Genomic DNA, 18144 nt, shown 5'->3' on the forward strand with positions numbered 1-18144 from the left:
ACTATTCTGTTATTGTAAATGTTGTATTGAAATGTGTTCTCACTGGCCACGGTTTCAGGCTTATCTAGAGTAAGAGTCAGAATCCCCATTAAATCGTGGGTTTAATTGGTTATATGCCTGTTTTTCTAATGCCAAATGCAGGAGTTTGCAAACTATAATCAGTTTCCTTCAAACCTTTGCTTTTAGGGCAATTTAGACCACATTCTTTTTGGGCAATGTACTGTATGGTACATACCCATATATGTCAGAAAAAAATGTTTAGAAAACATTGAAATATCACCTTTCCTAAATATCATTTCTGTCCTAAAACACAGCCATGCCATCAAAAATTGTCTAAGTGTTGTGGGAATCCTAACCCTAACCCTAGCTAGGGGTTTTGCTGAGGTTAGGGTTCAGACACTCCTCAATGAGTTTACACAAACATCCACTCATTTGAGGTGAAAATAAACTTCAGTAAATCAAGATATTACTCTGAAATGGTTTAGCAATCTAGACAAAAAGAAAAGAATACAAAGAATGATAAAAGTCTGTTTTTTGAAAACTATTCTGTTATTGTAATTGTCGTATTGAAATGTGTTCTCACTGAGCACGGTTTCAGGCTTATCTAAGGTAAGAGTCAGAATCCCCATTAAATCGTGGGTTTAATTGGTTATATGCCTGTTTTTCTAATGCCAAATGCAGGAGTTTGCAAACTATAATCAGTTTCTTTCAAACCTTTGCTTTAAGGGCAATTTAGACACATTTCTGTTTGGGCAATGCATACTACATACCCATATATGTCAGAAGAAAATGTTTAGAAAACACTGAAATATATGTTTTCCTAAATATCATTTGTATCCGAAAACACAGCCATGCCGTTGGAAATTGTCTACCTTTCGTGGGAGTCTTCCCTAATCCTAGCTAAGGGTTTCGCTGAGGTTAGGGTTAAGGTTTGGACATTCCTCAATGAGTTTCCATGAACTTCCATCCATTTTTTTATTGTATGTTCCTATAAGTGACCTGAGATCTGCAAATACTGGCCTTCTGCAAATACCACATGTGAAATACAGAAAGAGTGGAGAGGCTGCTTTTTGTTGTTATGCTCCTAAATTATGGAACTCACTCCCACTTTGTATTAGGCAGTCAAGCTCAGTACATAGTTTTAAAAAATACTTGAAAACATATATTTTAATTCAGCTTTTAGTTAAAATGGTTCTTTGTTCTTTCTCTTTATCTTATTTCTTTACCTTTTATTGTTCTTATTTTATTACGGCTTTCCTAATTTCTATTTATTTCTCTTTAAAGCATAAAATTGACATTTATGTTGCTTTACTGTATTACTGTGTTTTCCTTTACAACTGAAAGTATCTCTTAATTTCTAAGATTTTATTTTTACGCTTGGCTTTTAAAGCACTTTGAGCTGCTACAGTATTTGTATGAAAGGTGCTCTATAAATAAAGTTTATTATTATTAGAGTGGAAAATGTACTTATCTTACTCCTAAATGACTTGACAAACCAAGGAGAATGTACAGTAGATTGTCAGCATTTCTTTTTTCTAAATTACAAGATCAGGCTACAAAAAAGAAAAAGATTGATAGAGCCGTCTACAGTGTAACATATAAGAGAGCATTTCTATCAGCAATTTTAAATGCAAATTTAAAATGTTTGCTATGCGCTCAGTTTGAAATGTCAACGTGCGAGTTGAGTGTGAATTAAGACCTTGTGTCACCTGAATAGTTTCTTACACATTCTTATCTAAAATGTTTTGACACTCAACACTTTCCTACAGAATCGTGACTTTCAAAAACTGAGACTGATATTGCTTTTTGTTGGTAACTGTCTTTTAAAGAAAATAAAAAATGTTTTACTTTCGGTGACTGAGCAGCATTCAGAATAGCAGATGAAAATGCAGATTGGGGATTTCTGAAAAGGAGAAAATGCTTTCATTTCAAATGAGAAATGCAATTCTGCAATACCTCAGTTCCCTCAGAACAAGCACAAGATCAGGGCTGTCCTAGTTTATTTCCATTCCACATCTGTACGCTGTTGCTGGACTCGCTTCACAATCAAACCAAGTAGCACGCAACTCTCATTTTGTGAAATGCTCAGCATATCTACAAAGAAGAGTGGCTTCTTGTTTTCCGTTTATGAATGCTGAGAACACGACTGTGTAGTTTTGAGTCTGGAGGTTTACCACTGGGGCTGTGGGAGTTTGCTGCTACTTCTGAAAACGATGAAATTCAAAGGTTGCAGATTGAGTGCACGTCCCAGTGCTCTGCACTGGAGCACAATGAACTTAAAGTGGGACAGAGGAGACTTTGCTGCAATGACAGATAGAGCAGCGCAGCAATCCCATCGAGGGAACAAAGATTAAAAACTCAAGGGAGAAAAAAGCAATACTGAGCAGCACCTGACTTTGCTGAAGAAGCATTCAGGTCAAAGAACCAGTTTTTAATTAAACACTGCATCTGTAAATACTGTACATGCTGCAATTTGACTTAACATTTAAACTAAATCCATCTTATTTTCAAAATGCTTTAGCATAAATCATAGAGAGTTCTGCAAAATCTTTTACAAACTGGCAGGACTGAGGGCACAAAAGGGTCCCTTGATGTTTTGAGACAGCCTGACTGGTGGCTTGTATTTGAAAATCAGATCCTGTTCCGGATGAATATTGGCTAAGTTAAAAAAAAAATCAACAGCTCATACAATGTGCTCACCAAAGCAGTCACTTACAGTACCACTACACCTTTGCCTTTAAAGGTTCAATTTTTAAATCTCCTACTGAAAAGCAAATTGAATTCATCCTCTCTGCTGGGTTTAGGGGAGACTCACTGTTTTTGACAAGACAAAGTAGAGGAGTACAGAGGCAACCGTGGTGAGGCTATGATGAAAAAAATGACTTTCTATTCCCTGTTATTCTCTGAAATGTCTGTTATTTCATACTATGTTTGTTCTGGCATTGATCTTTTGTAAGTTCTTATATACAGTACATATTCTTCACGCTTTTTAAGAATGGCCTTTTTGTGGCATAGGGGATGATGACAGGGTATTTCACTATATTTTTCACAAGACCTTAAATAGTTCACTTGATAGAGTGTTTCTGCAGTTAAGTATAAGGAATGAGATCTTATCCCTGCCAGCCCCTGCTCTGCAGTTCTGGCAGAGCGTACGTTCAATGCCAAATGAAAGTACAGGATTCACAGCATCGCACTCCCATGATAAAGACAAAGTTTGCCACGTTTCATACTTTTCCATGTTACACACATCACACACAGCACTCTGTAATAAGAGAAGTATATATCTACTCTTATATAAACCATACAGATTGTGCCCTGTCAATCAGCAATAGTAACAATAAGCAATACAATACCTCTGGTTACATGTCTTATTCACGAGCCTTTAGAAATATAATGTATAGGAAATAACTGATTTGAATGTGTTTAAAAACATTAATATTCTGTCTTGTATAGTACAGATATTCAAATCAGTTTTTGAACACTGTTAATTGTCTGTACACATTGTAAAAGGTACTTCGGCTAAAAAGAATTCCAATTGCATTCTAAAAGTCAAATTTCATGTCTCCATGACAGATGTCCAACAGATATTAGAAACAGATAAACTCTTTAGTGGTTTCACAAGTGTATATTTATGAATGTTTCATTCGTAACATTCTTTTTAATGTGAAGAGAAAGCATCTACAATGCAAAGAGAAAAGGTTTGAATGAAAAGTGCACACCTGGGCATTACAGTATATTTGCATGTGTGAAGTATGAACGACAGTCCTGATTTTCCTTCTCATTTTGTCAACGGTTTGTATCGTTCATGGGGAGTTATGAAGGTTAAACTTTTTGTTGAGGGTTCTTCTTCAAAATATTGGAATGTAGATTTTATGTTGATGCTCATTTTAATGTTGATTAGAAGAAAAAGTGAATTTTCTAATTGCAGAAAACTGCACAGGATTGATAGCTATGCAATAGTTTTGTCTATTTTTCAAGGGGAAGGGCAACGTACAAGAGTTTTAAAAATGACCTGTTAATGACAGAGAGCCAAATGTTTTCCAAATATCTCTCTTGTAAACAAGATGTTTGGGCAATTAAACAGGTCATAATTTCATTGAAGATTCCAGAATGGATTTTGGTGAATGATGAAGGAGAAGGAAAGTTATCTAGACCAGTCTCTGAATTTAGTCAGCAAGCATTTCCACTGCAAGACACAAACACTTACCAAGTATTTCTGTGCACATTCTTTCACAGACAAAAAGACGAAAACATCAGGGAAAACTAGAAATGCATTTGTTTGTGCTTTAGGACTTGTGGAAACTTCAGATGTCTCACAAACTGCTTCCTGTTGTTTCTGCAAGATGGTACAAAGCCAAGCTCATTAGCTTAACAAACCAGCAGCTCGAGAGAATATGATTGGTACATCTTACTCCATGAATAGAACTAGCTGCACACACTTCCAAAAAATGTAACTTAATTTTGATAAAGTCAAGAATAGCTCAGTAATCCCTTTGCCTCTCGTGGGCAACTATTGAAGATTAGTCACCCTCTTAATCCCTGCATTTGTTCAGCTGCAACTCTTAGATTACATTTTTGAGGATATTGAATTAAAGGTTATGCCACACATGAGGTAAAGCACATACAGTATAGGCTGGAAGACGATGCTAGACAAAGAGATGCATGGACAGAAGGATAGACAGGCATACAGAAATATCTGTAGTTAAACTTACTTGTGCAGTGCACTGGGTGGCAGTTTTGTTTTCTCCATTTGTCCATAGCAGCTCGTCTTTGCTTCTGGTATGTCACCAAACTCCTCCAGCATAGAGGAGGCTGCAGTGGTTATAATTCCAAGGCCATCCCGGACACGAGCCTCAAGAGGATAGTCCCATTCGTCATAAGACACCGAGATCATTCCTGACGGGAACTCATTTGGGGTGACTTCGGTGTTTCCAGTGGTCAAGCTGGGAACAATCCAGATAAATCCATACCCCGTTAAACCCAAAGAACGTGCCTCCTCCAGAATATAAACTGCTTCATCTTTTGAGCAATACAGTAAGATGACAGACGACTGGATCTTCTTCAGCTGTATCTGGGTCTTAGTATCCCCATCGACGGCATCCAAAGTAATCGTGTTCTGTAAATCCCATCCAACAAAACTGTTGTCCACAGTGCTTTTGAGGATGCTGATAAAATCCTGATAACCTGGGAACTTGCTAGTCACTATAGAAAAGATATGCCAGTCGTATTCTTCCATGATGTTGAGCATGAGGAGAGCTTCTTGTTGAATGGAAGCCCCAAATTGGAAGAAAGTTGACTTCTGGTCCTGAAACAAAAATAGAAATAGTGATCAAAATAATGGACTTTAAATTTAAAATGTTTTAAAAGTCAATATTGTATTCAATAGCAGGCACTGCTTAAAACCAATGTTTCTTGCCCAAAAGTGGACATAGAAATAAAATGTGGAAAAAACAAAATGCTTTTCAACCCATGATTAAATTAAATACCATTTTCTATAGTTTTTCTAGGACAGATTAGTCCAAGTTCTAAATCAAAGATTGATTTCTTGTTTAAACACCTGGATTTTCAACTGGATTTCTTTTCAGTGTGAACTGGATGTCTGAAGATGACCTAAACAGCTACAATGTAAAAACAAGTAAGCAAGGGAAGATACGTTTACTAACTTAATGAATCAGTTTTGTCGTGTATTTTAAATATATTATTTTTACAATTGTATCTGTTGTTTTGTCATCCAGTTAAGGCATTGCAATGAGCACTTGCACAGCTTTTTCTCGTGTGATTTTCCTCAAATAAAAAAAAAAACATTAATCGTCATCTTAACATCCTTTTTTAAACAAATGAGCAGTCTTGCTGACAAAAATGTCATGAAAAACTTCCAGCAGTATGTTTTGAATAATGAAGTGATCATGCAGTGAACCAGCAGTGATTGAATAATGTATTATTGTAATATACTATATAATTATATGTTCTTTAGATGTACTAATAAGTTTCTAAAATGTATCATGATTCCTGCAGCAGATGATTCACTTAGTGTATCGATTCAGTTGGCATTGTTTATTACTGTAAGAACAGAGAAACACAATGAGTATTGAACAAGATTATGTGAATAACTGAACTTGTTTCTGACAAGAGATTGAGCTCTTTTTCAAAGACAACTCGATTCTTTTGCATATGAAGAAATTGAAATCAAGATCTCTGGGTTGAAAAGTCATTCGATGTCCACAAAAAAAACATGATACTGTCTAAAATAGCTCCATCGCTTGCTAGTCAGGCTCTGCAATGAACGTTTCCTCCACTGCGAGTTTCAACATGAAACTCACAGGAGAGCTGCTCCCACAGCAAGTGAAAGAGCAGAGTGTAGAGACTGTCCCTCCCCCCCCACAGCTGGAATCAGACTACTGACAACAATTTCAGAACCTGACTCGCTCAAGTCAAAAAGGAGTCAGTCCCTGAGAAAAATGATAACACACGTCAACGTCCACTTCACTTGGAATAACTCTCATGATTCCCGACTATTCTTCATTTCAGCTCATTATTTACGCACACGGTGTCATCTGAGGAATTTAGTGTCGTGCTTTAGAATGACAACATTTAACTGTGCCACACTCTTTCAGCTGATGTGCTCTTACAGGTAGGAATTAGCACCGGGGATTTGGAATTCTTGGTAACAAGAACGACGTTATAAAGAAATCACAAAAGGAAATGTTGCACGGCCGAACACGCTAAGCATAGCATTATAATTTAAGACTTTTTTCCCCTTGCATTTGTTTCGATTTATGTTTGAAAAAAACAAACTGTGTGCTGTGCGTGCTTCATAGTTTCAGCAGTTTACGATGGCAAACAGCTTACTGTTGTCAAAGAACCAAAGGCAGAGCAGCTAAAGAGCCTCTCTGGCCTTTCCTGACATTTTAACATGACTGTGTTTAATTAATAACAAATAATTGTCATTCATTCAGTGTGCTACAGGGAACCACTCAAAAACGCATGCATACTGCATATTTTATTCATTTTTGCCACCCTGTCAACAGCTTCCCTGCTGGTTGCACATATTACTTAATGATCATCATATGCTGACAAAGCTGTCATCGTTCCATCAAGTTTAAATATTTGTCAGGCTTTTTCAAGGAACCAACATGCTTGCAACAGTGCTCATAGTTGGGTGGCTTATCCTATTTCACGACAAATTCACTTATTTGCATAATTTAATACAGTACAAGACAAAAAGCTGACTGTATGTTAAAATATATATATATACATATTTTAAAATTATTTTTAGCTGAAAGAGTTACACTACAGTACATATAACTTATTCAACTTTGGTACAGTACTTTATTGTAAGTATTGTATGAATAAATACATCAAAATCAGTTACATGGGTCTTTGACAGAGACACAAGATCTATGAGGTAAATATCGAACGACAGTCTTGGAGACGTTGTAGCTTATGGCTAGTTATTTGAATATTCCCAGTTGCACTCCTTAGACGTTAAATATCGTCAATAACCACTTTTCTGACTGCATATATGGGTAGAACCTTCTTAAGTCTTCTGGGTGAAGACGCAACCATCCCATTGCCTTGAACTATTTAGTGATAGACACCACAGTTAAACATGGATTTTTTTTTATAGCTATAGCTGGAACTTTTGAGGTCGATAATCTTCCACATGATGGTGTGATACTTTATGACACAGTGAATTTCTTTAAGAAACTACCAGATGATTAATAACGGGACTAAATCTAAAGCATTTTCACAGGGGATGAATAAGTTTGAACACAGTGCATTTCGCCAATGATACGTTCAGTAATTGCACGTTTTTGTCACATTTGCATTCTTAAAGGTTAAAAAACCTTTATGTACCTGTACACTTGCATTTTTTAAGAAACTTGTAGTGCAGTTTATGTAGAGCTTGTATGCACTGGAAGGCTACTGTATTTTTTAAACCAGTTTGCAAAAAGGACTTTATTAGATGCAAAAGATGCCATACCCTGGAGCTCTTCCTAGATAGTTTTTTTTTTATTTGGCAGTAGATTTTGCAGTCAGGCTGCACTATTGTGGGAGCAATGTCTGTCTTATGGGTCATTGGGTGTCCCACAACCTGTCGTCCTGAATCAGTACTAAGAGCCTCTGTGCTGAACAACAGAAGCTTAGCTGGAATCCACTCTCGACTTGTACCACCATGCAATACAACAGGGGTTGGAGTTTAAGAGCTTTGATGGTAAAACTAATGAAGAGAAACAAATTACAGCTGCACTCTGTACAGTACAGTACGTTGATAATGAAGAGATTTGGGGAAAAGCACCTAAAATGTTGCACAATAGATGATTCTGTCTCAGGAATTAATAAGCCAAATTCATGCATGAAGGTGATAGGAAGGGTTTTTTTTGTTCCTAACAAGTTACCATACAATGTAGCACAGAAGGTTTTCAACTTTTTTCCTCTGGACTGCTTGGTTGCTGCTCCTTCTTGGAGTATAACTGAAGTGCTGTACAACACTCTCTGCACATTCGTTAAAGGTTGTCATCACTGACAGCCTTCATGCTTCAGATAATTTATTTATTAGGAAGGTATTTAATAAATAATTGGGGCCATGTGGGCACCAGTGATTGAATTTTCTTTTTAACATATGTTGACGGGCTGAATGATTCCACAATTCGTTAAAGAGAACATTGTCTTCTCATTAACTCCTAAAATGTTCCCAATTGGTAACATGACAGTGTCCTCCAACTTTGATTAAATCTAGATTATTTTACCTATGTTCCGTCAGGAGACTCATTTAGATAAGTCCCTGTGGTCCTCTTAGTTCAGTTCTATTCCCAGATTTAATAATAGCAGAACTGATATCCATCATCTAATTAATGTTAATAACTGTGGCACAATAACCTCAACTCTATTATGGTAAATTATGCTAGATTCGATTATAAAGTACTATTCATATTTCTTATGTGTATACACTGCAAATAAAATAATTCAAAGAGGAAGTCAATAAGAGGTGTGGTCAATATGTAAGAAAACAATTTGACAATTTGTTGAAATATGTAATGTTCTTATGTCATATTACAAAGCTTTTCTAGAACCTTAATGACCTCTTCACAAAATCATAGAAGAGATACAAAAACACATTTTCCCAAAATTATCACTAGTTAACTGTTTCTCCGCTAAATAAGCTTACCTATCAAAAGAGTTTGGCTGTTCTTCAGGGACAATATTTTTAGCCCTGAATTTCAGCAACATTTACATTCAAAATCACTTAACCTCTTCATCAGGCTTGAGGTAAGGTCCTGAACATTTAAAATACTATGCCTTCTGCTAATTGAAATTTGATTGAGCTTAATTAACATTCATTAAAAAATGTGCTCAGCTGGAGCCAACACAAGGTAATTAAGCCTTAAAGATACTCACATCAAGCAATTTCTCAACTTGTGATTGAATTTTTTTTTTAATTTGCCACTGAGAATAGGGAAGCAAATTAAGCACCTACTGCAGCATGAGGATATAACTGCAGCTGAGTGGTGGAAAAGCACATGGAAAAAGCTCATCTTCAGGGGAAACAAGAAAATGAGTCTGTAGATCACTTGAAAAGGTGAGTTTTTAGTGCTGAGAGCAAAGAGCCTGGGCCATTCCTACACAAGTGGGTTTTGCCTTGAAGGAAAAAACAAATTGGAAAAAATGTCCAGATTTCTTATAGACTGCTTTCATTGATGTGTAATCGTTTAGAACGCTTAAAGTAAAATTGTATAATAAAAATCAGATATGATGCAAACCTGTTTAATTATTAGCATCTGAAGACCGTTATTACAAATGATAAATGTTTATAACCCCATTAAGGCCATGTTGCAGTGGCATTGCTAAGCGCCTGGAACAAATTCAGATTTTAGTCTTAAATTTGCGTATTTTCACAAAAGGGGAGGTACTATATATTTTTGTGGGTGTGATGCTGAATAACGATGCTATTGTCTCAATTACATTCACAGAATTCACTCTTTGACCCCTGTTTGCTTGTCTGAAGCACTGAAAAATAGGAAAAGGGAGAAAACAGCTACTTTGCATAATGAGAAAGAAGGCTGGTGTATTCCTGCTGTGTATAGCCAGTAATGCTCATTAAAAGCTGCATAGCAGGATGCAAAGTTTAATTGAGAAATCTACCTAATTGGATTATTTAGCATGAAACATAAATGTAAATAGTTGCTTGGTGATTGCTTGCCTGAGCAAAACAATCACGAGGAGTCTTTGTTTTGATACAGTACAACACATTCTCAGCGCATGCCTTCAAAGGAGCAGAGGCTGAGAGAATGGTGACATTTGACTACCATTCTGTCACAGCAAGCTTCACTTGATGTGGAGTTCCAGTGTTTCAAACATCTGTTTTTCTGGCAGTTCCTTGATCTTTTTTTTTTTTTTTTCTGTGTGTTTCAAAATTGCTGTAATAACTAAGGAAATCCACACCTAACTCCAACTAAGAATAAAATAATATTAAGTTTAAGTGATTATTTTAAGCACTAAGTATCAGGCTAGCCCCTGCCTCCTGCTCGGCAAGGTCAGCTAGCATTAGCTTGGAAACCAGGCTCTGCTCCACCCACCTGTCACCAGTTGCCAGTTGCCATGGACACCAACTAACCAGAAACCTGATTCACCTGGAGACAATTAATGTCTCGCCTGTCGGAGTGATTCAGGACTATTTTAGGGCTGCCCAGAGTCTGCTTTGGGCTCTGATATAGAGTTTGAACTTGTTTTCTCTAGTTTGTTCCCTAGCTTTGCTTCAGATTCCTGACCTTGTTTTGTTCCCTCTTCCACATTCTTGGATCCTGCCTTGTTTAGACACGATCCCCCAAGTAAAACCTGGATCACCAAACTCCTGGACCTTTCTCCAGTGTTATGACTTCACACTTCCCTGCCTGCAATCTCTGCTTTGCTTGTTAGACCACCAGCTCGCCACTGGCCTTGAACTTTGCCCTGCATGCAGCACTGCCCCTGGGCCTCATCCACCTCCTTGGAAGAGGGATTCTTGTGACTCCCAGTCCACCGCTAGCTCCACTGAGCAGCAGGAGCGTTACACTTACCAATTAAAAATAAAATCCTTGACATTTTATTAAAGAACTTTTCCCAATTTTTGAAAGAATTGCAAATCAGGCCAAGTCCCTGAATGTGTTCTGGTTTAAATTTAATTGGATTATTTACAGTGAGGCTATTTGTTTTGATTTATGAAAGAAAAAGTGTCATACAGTTCACATAAGCAAGGAAAATTCTTGGGTGTACTCAATTAAGCGAAACGATTACATGTTCTATTATGATTAATAACAGTTGATACTGCAAACGTAAAGAGTTGCTTTCATTTATGGGATTTGCTTCATTTCCTTGCGAGGCTAAAATCCTCTGTTACAGCAATGTAAAATCATCTTCCTAGTGCAGGAATTGCATACCAGTGAATTCAGTCATTTGTGTGCGCTGAAATGTACAGTAGATACTCCTAAATACAGAAAATATTCCACTTCTCAGAATCCTTTTGAAATACTTTAAGAGCCGCCATTGGCATTTGATGGGCATGGGTGAGCAGAGAAAAATTGATCTGGAATACATTTGTGGCCGTTATGCAAAGCAGTCACCCCTGCCAAGGCTCATCGTAGCACTGGCTCACACGCTGCTGGCTCTGCTCATCTTTTGGGAAATCAGTCTTCATGTTTGCGAGATGCACACTAGCTCCAGTGAACCATAATTTTGGTCCATTTCTTTTTTTTTTGTCCTCTTGTTGCACGGAGCCCTGATTTCCTGAGCAGAAGCTGCCCTCCTTCATGGTGGATGAATGAAGAGCTGCACTCGTGGAGCCAGAACATTTTGACCAGCTGGTAGCGGATTGAGCAAGCAGCTGCAGCACAGTCCCCAGAAGGAGGAAACTGCCCTTCCTCTCAAGGAAGTCAAGCCATTCGCCAAGCCTGACTGAAGCTGAAGATGGACAGATTGCTTTACTGTACTGCACAACCTGGGAGGCTAATTCTGTAACAGAAGGGAAGAGATGAGACCTGCAAATGGTGGGCCCAACACACAGGCAGTTCTTAAACAAATGACAATGTGTGAAAATAACTAACCATGCTTAAGGGAACAAAGTGAAAGATTAACTGATATACTGAACGAGCAGTGCATGCCCAAAGAGTTTACAAGAAACGCATACAAAGATATTGCTCCGAGAAAAGAAATGCTTCTTTACCGCTTACTTAAATTTCAGTTTTTGCTTCTCGATACCATCTTTCAACGTAGTCCTGAATTAAACTGCCGCATCCATATTGCATTTATAAAAACCACTAGTCTAAATTTTCAATATTCTCCCACCTTGATATAAGTGGAAGCAAAATACTTTCTTATTGTGACGTTTAAAAATGCAACAACCAGGAAAATGTGATTCATTTGGGTTTATCCAGAGGACGTAACACCTGTGTGAACGCAGGGTTGCACTTTTAGGTCACCCCGGCACCAAGTCATGTTTCAACATACGAACTCTTTATGGGCGACTGTCAGTACATCTTGACCCTAATTAACGGGTACTCACCTCATCACTCCAGGTATTTAAATCCTGCTTCTGCTTCACTCCAACACTTAGTCTTTGGGTTTCCTCCCTCAAGTCAAACACAGTCCCTAGCTGTGCTTCTCCACTATTCAAGTCTCAGGTTTATTGCTGGCTTTTCTTCTTTGCTGACCTCCCCAGGTCAGTGTATATTCAGTTGAAAATAAAGCAGCAGCAGGCAGGCAGAAAAGTAGCATGTCAATGAGCTCTCCTGCCTTACCGCTGCAGGGGTTTGGCATTTGCATGTTATCCTCAAGTCCACATGTGGATGCTTCAGTTTTCTTCCACAGTTTAAAGATTAGCTGATTGGGTTTGGTTGATGAATGTACAGTAAGTTGTCCTCTTCTCTATGGCATCTTGTCCAGGGTCCAGCCCAGCTTTACACCCTGGCATCAGTTATAGCCCTCAGGAAGATAAATGGCTCACTTATAATGGAAGGAAAAAGCATAATGGGATCATGACTATAAGGCCTAAATGACTGTATAGAAAACATATTAGCATGAAGTGTTTTCTTAAACTTGGATTGGACACTGATCTGAGAGTTGACGTTCAGGTTCTCCCTCCTGTGCATTTGAAACATGAGTTTATCAGCAACAAAAATGAGCTGATGCTGTTTCACAATCTAGCCTTTTATCCCATTTCTTCCAGTGAAAATCAATCATCGGGGCAACAATTGACTGATATGTACAGAAAGAACCCTAGACTGCTGGATAAGTCATGGTTTCTCAGTTGTTCTGTACTTTTTACTGCATTTTGAGTCACGTGACCAGTGTGTCCTCCGTGCATGGGCATCTGAGTCCTTTCATAGACAAATGAAGTAAGATGTTCAGGTCAGCACTAACGGGAAAGATTTTGCAATCCGGAATGGTGGTAGATTTTAATTAGTTTTTTCATTCTAATAAAAGGTTGTCGGAGACATCATTTCACAGGGGAAGACCGCTTCCCTGAAGTACTTCTTATTTCAGTCTTCATTTGAAAACCCACAATTTTTCAGTGTTGAAGGGTCTCTGAACTTTAAAACGAAACACAAGCCCCTGATTTCTCCTGAGTAACCGAGCATCTCACAATCTTCCATGCACAATAATTCTATTATCTCTGAGATTTACCAACTAAAAACCTGAGAGGCTCTTTTCTTTCTAGTGCCCTGCCTGCAGCGCAAGGCATGCCTGATTAGATGAAAAGGTTGCAATGCAGAGATAATCAAGAGTTCAACTCAAGAAATGAGAAGATGCTGTATTCTTTGGTGAAATAACACAAAAATTCTGGATTGCAGCTTGTCAATAGTTGAATTCGCACTAGAAATACAGCAGCACAGACAGTATTCAGTTCACCACAGAGTATTGAAAAGACAAATAACAGCCAACCAAGTCTATCAGAGTTAGCTGTTCTGCAAAGTATCACCGAAAGGAAGATTACTCATACTTCTTAATACTATTTACAATTACTTTTCATTATAGCAAAGTGAGAGACAGTTTCCGTTTTTATAACTGTTTCACAATAGTACCCAAGAACACACACAGAAATAGGAAGATAACTGTTAATGTTTGAAACTATAGCACTTGGCAGATTAGTTCTTACCAGGACCTGCAGCTCAATTAACTCACTGCTTTCAGAGACATAACTGATATATCTTAAACTCGGCTACAACTCATTTTCAGGTCTTCGGCAAATGCACCAGCTCTGAACTTTTTTACTCCTTCTCCAGGTGAATTGAGCATCAACTCAAGGACACAACTGGCCAAGTCGCAAACTGATCCTGTCTGATGGACGGCCTTTGAACAAATGGTTTCATCACTCTGGCAGTCCTAATTCTGAGCCGTTTTGCCATTTAGGATAATTTTTTTGATGACAGTTCCCTCTATTTTTATGGGCCTCAAAGATAGAGAGATGGTGACTGAGAGCAAAAGAAAGAAAGAGAAAATGTGAGGAGATAGAGGAGGAAAGAGATAGTATAAGGAAGAAAATTTCACTGCCTCAAAAGCAATTTTCCCCTGATTGATGAAACAGAGTTTGAATTTCTATTCAGTGTGTGTTATAGCGATAATTGGGCTGTCCTCCAACAAAGTCAGACTGGATTATTTCAAGTCCTGCATTCACTATAAGACTGCCCTTATTTAAGATATGACATTTTATTCGTACTCAACCAAACAGAAAATGGTTCCTGTGTGTTTCTGGTGTAACAGTGATGATAAAACGAGTGTTCTCTTTACCACCCATTTACCAAATGATAAAAATATTTTTGATTAGGAACGGGGGCTGCTTATTATATTATTATTATTATTATTATTATTATTATTATTATTATTAAATTACCAATATTTTCTACAGGTTTAAAAATGGTAGATGGTTTCTTTCTTTATGTAAATGTGGGGAGTTTCGCTGATGTAGATATTTAAAAAATGCCATGACCCATCAATGCATAGAATAGGGAAATTACACATTTATAGAACAACCCCAGGGACAAGTATGGGAAAGATGAGACACATAAAATGTATATACAGTACATTAGAACTCTCTTGGAGAAATTGAAAATACAATTGATAGCAGATGACGGCTTAGACAAAGCTGTCATTTTGGCTCAGTAAGAAAATAACCTTAGCTTACAATATATCATTTCAGTAATTCTTCATTTCCTACACTGAAGTGTGTTATACATTATAAATAATTTGTATTCCTATGGGTTGATCTCTTTGATCTCTGCAGAGATTTTTTTTGTTTTGAATCGGCATTGGTAGTCATTGTTAAAATGTTGTAAAAAGGAATATTAAATTCCCGATCAGAGATCTGATTATGTTTGTTAATTATTAAACAAATAAACAGTCAGGATTCAGTTAAATAGAAATCACAAACCACAGCAGTGCACTGCACGCAGATAATATCTAATTGACCTACAAGAGCTAAAAGTGAGACAAAATTAGAACAGCAGCAACTACTGACAACCAATGACTTTTTAAAAAAAAACCCAAACAGCCTAGGTCTGAGGACAGGCAAGATCACAAAGAGAAAGTCCTTCACCATACCTGATCTGGCATACCTAACTATTTGTTTACTGTGCTGCTGTTGTTTTTCTGTCAGGACTTTTTAACAAGCATTGAAATCCCCTAGGAAACAACTAACTAAAACTGAGAAAGTTTCTCTGCTCTGCTTCAAAAGCTTGCAGCTCTGTTTGTGAAAGGGCTTATTTTCCCCCAACAACTCTTTCTCTATAAAATATCTGCAAAGATCCTTTGTGTAAGACAAACATGGAGTATTAGGCCATTTCATATGGCACTGTGAGTGCTTCCATCATTACCAAATTGTCAGCATTATGGGCCTGCAGATTAGTAGCTATTTTTCTTAATGTAGTGAAGTTTTGTATTCTACACTGTTTATTAGACTTGCAACTTCCATTCACATTAAGGTGCTTTTTATTCCAATAATACACACTAATAAGGATATTTATCTGCCAAAGCACTCCGTGATCACCTTGTAGTGCACAGCGGCACATTTGCATATCAATTCAAATGCTCAGAGGTTTACACAAGAGGTAAGTCTGCTGTATATAAATATTTATTATTCATATAGACCTTAAATAACAGTACTTTCTGTCAGCTTTCTGAAATACTGAAAGCCAGAGGAATTATATCAGAGCAACGGAGTAAAAGATGACTGCAGTATTTTAATAAAATCATTTCCACAACAAGCTGCTTAATTAATTTTACAAAAGCAAAAACTCAGCATAAAAGTAAAAATACATGCTTAGGATGCAAGACTTTCTTGCAGACAAAAGTGTCATAGATAAAGGCCGTGTCTACTGAAGGCATGTTCGTTTCACAGAGCCCCACAAGGAATTAGCATGAAACAAATGAAGCAAACACAAAGCTGGAATGAATAAATTAAATTTTGTTCACTGAAGGGTATCTGGCTTTTTGCTGATAAGTTTTGCTATTTAGTTTTGATTGGCTGCCAGAAAACACTAAGGAGTAATTGGGACTTGTCTTAGTTCACCAGACAAATACCACCCCTGGGAAGTTTTTATCAAGCACTTCAAGTCATTGACAAGCCAGGCCTGTCAAACTTCACCTGATGGAAAAAGACAGAAAATAGACAACAAGATGCTGAGAAATACAGTAACGATGACAGTAGACACCAGAGCTGCTTCCAACTTTGGAAATTTAAAGGTCACTCTCACCTGATGCCTAACACAGTACATGAGTTACAAATTGCATTCAGTAATGTCTACCCTGGAAGATGCGAGTTTGGAAAGTAGCTTTGATAGATGCACTATCTGCAGGCCAAATTAACATTCCCTCTGACACTTGTAAACCACTCTATCTTTAAGGTCATAGCTGGATGGAAGTTAACTCTTTAACTCTAGGATTAACAGAACAAAACAAGAAAAGATACACACAATACTTCAGTCTGAGATGCCAGGGATCAGCGGATCAGCGAGGAATCTTTGAAGTTTTCGATTAAAATGTTATCAGCAGAAACATCAGAGGACACACAAGACAAAAGTTTTCTGGATCTTTTGTTTTGAAAAACTTACAAATTTCTAGATCCAAATTCAGTAAGAGACGACATTGACTGGGAAATGATAAACGCGTTTAATAATTCATTTTGCCCAAACGCATTTTACAAAATTAATTAATTAGAATTCAAGCATTCATTTTTCCACAGGAGCAAAATTCTTAGAAAGTGGTTCCAGGGAATGATCTCATATAGAAGTTCTCATGTCAAGATGTCAGTGCTTAGACTCAATAAACAATTTTATTTGTCAGTGCATAATTTAGTGCTTTAATCAAGTGACAGCTCGGGAATTATGGAGAGACGTATGGAAAGATCATCAATCACTTCTTTGGCTCTCAGCCGTCACAGAAAGATGTGTTCAGTTCAGATGATCTGTCTGGGACAGTGCAGAAGAGCCAATCAAAAAGACCTCCGGCTGGTTTGTGGTACAGTATGAACACCTCTATACACATCAGTGGTGACTGACTGATCAGGTTTTAAAAATGTGGCTATTGGAACTTGATATTTTTTAGCAGATAATAATTTGCATTTGACGTGCCCAAACATTATTTTAAGTTTCCTGGGTATCAAATGATAGGATGATGTTTTCTCATTCTACGATGGGAAAAAAATAGCTTTTAGTGTGCCAACTCTTCAAGACTGAGCACTCATAATTGCAGAAGCAAACAGCAGCCAGCATCGCTGAGGTTGACACATTGAAAGCAATGATGTGCGTTTTGTGTCACGCTGTTATAGAATTTGTTATGCTGCTTTTCAGAAAGGCCTTTCTTATCACACAAGATAGCTGTTTTGAAGTTTGACTTCAAACATCCCCTCAAGTGGTATTTTCCCACCTCAAACCACCCATCTCCCAACCTGTTACACAATGCTTAATGTGCTGAGACTGAAACTGCACTGGAGGAGAGTTTGGAGAAGAGCTGGTCACATAGGTCAGATGTTTGTCACATCTTTCCTCCCCCGATGAAACCTGCTGCTGCTTAATGTGAAGAAAGTATGCGTTGTATTGCTATTTTTGTTATTGTAGTTTAGTAAGGAAACTGCAAAGAGCAGCACAATTTAAATATAAAATCATCACAAATACT

General features: G+C 37.5%; 1 protein-coding gene across 2 annotated transcripts in view; it reads right to left on the minus strand.

Annotated features, from left to right (window-relative positions):
* Positions 1–18144, minus strand: part of grin2aa (glutamate receptor, ionotropic, N-methyl D-aspartate 2A, a) — a 111026-nt gene that overhangs the window by 55037 nt on the left and 37845 nt on the right. For both annotated transcript variants that reach the window (XM_088612473.1, XM_088612472.1), the window contains exon 4: positions 4713–5305. In XM_088612473.1, coding sequence (XP_088468599.1) covers positions 4713–5305 — 593 coding nt within the window. The remainder of the gene's footprint in view (positions 1–4712; positions 5306–18144) is intronic.

The sequence above is a fragment of the Lepisosteus platostomus genome, chromosome 19, assembly GCF_059453375.1.
Source record: "Lepisosteus platostomus isolate fLepPlt1 chromosome 19, fLepPlt1.hap1, whole genome shotgun sequence".
Classification (NCBI taxonomy): domain Eukaryota; kingdom Metazoa; phylum Chordata; class Actinopteri; order Semionotiformes; family Lepisosteidae; genus Lepisosteus; species Lepisosteus platostomus.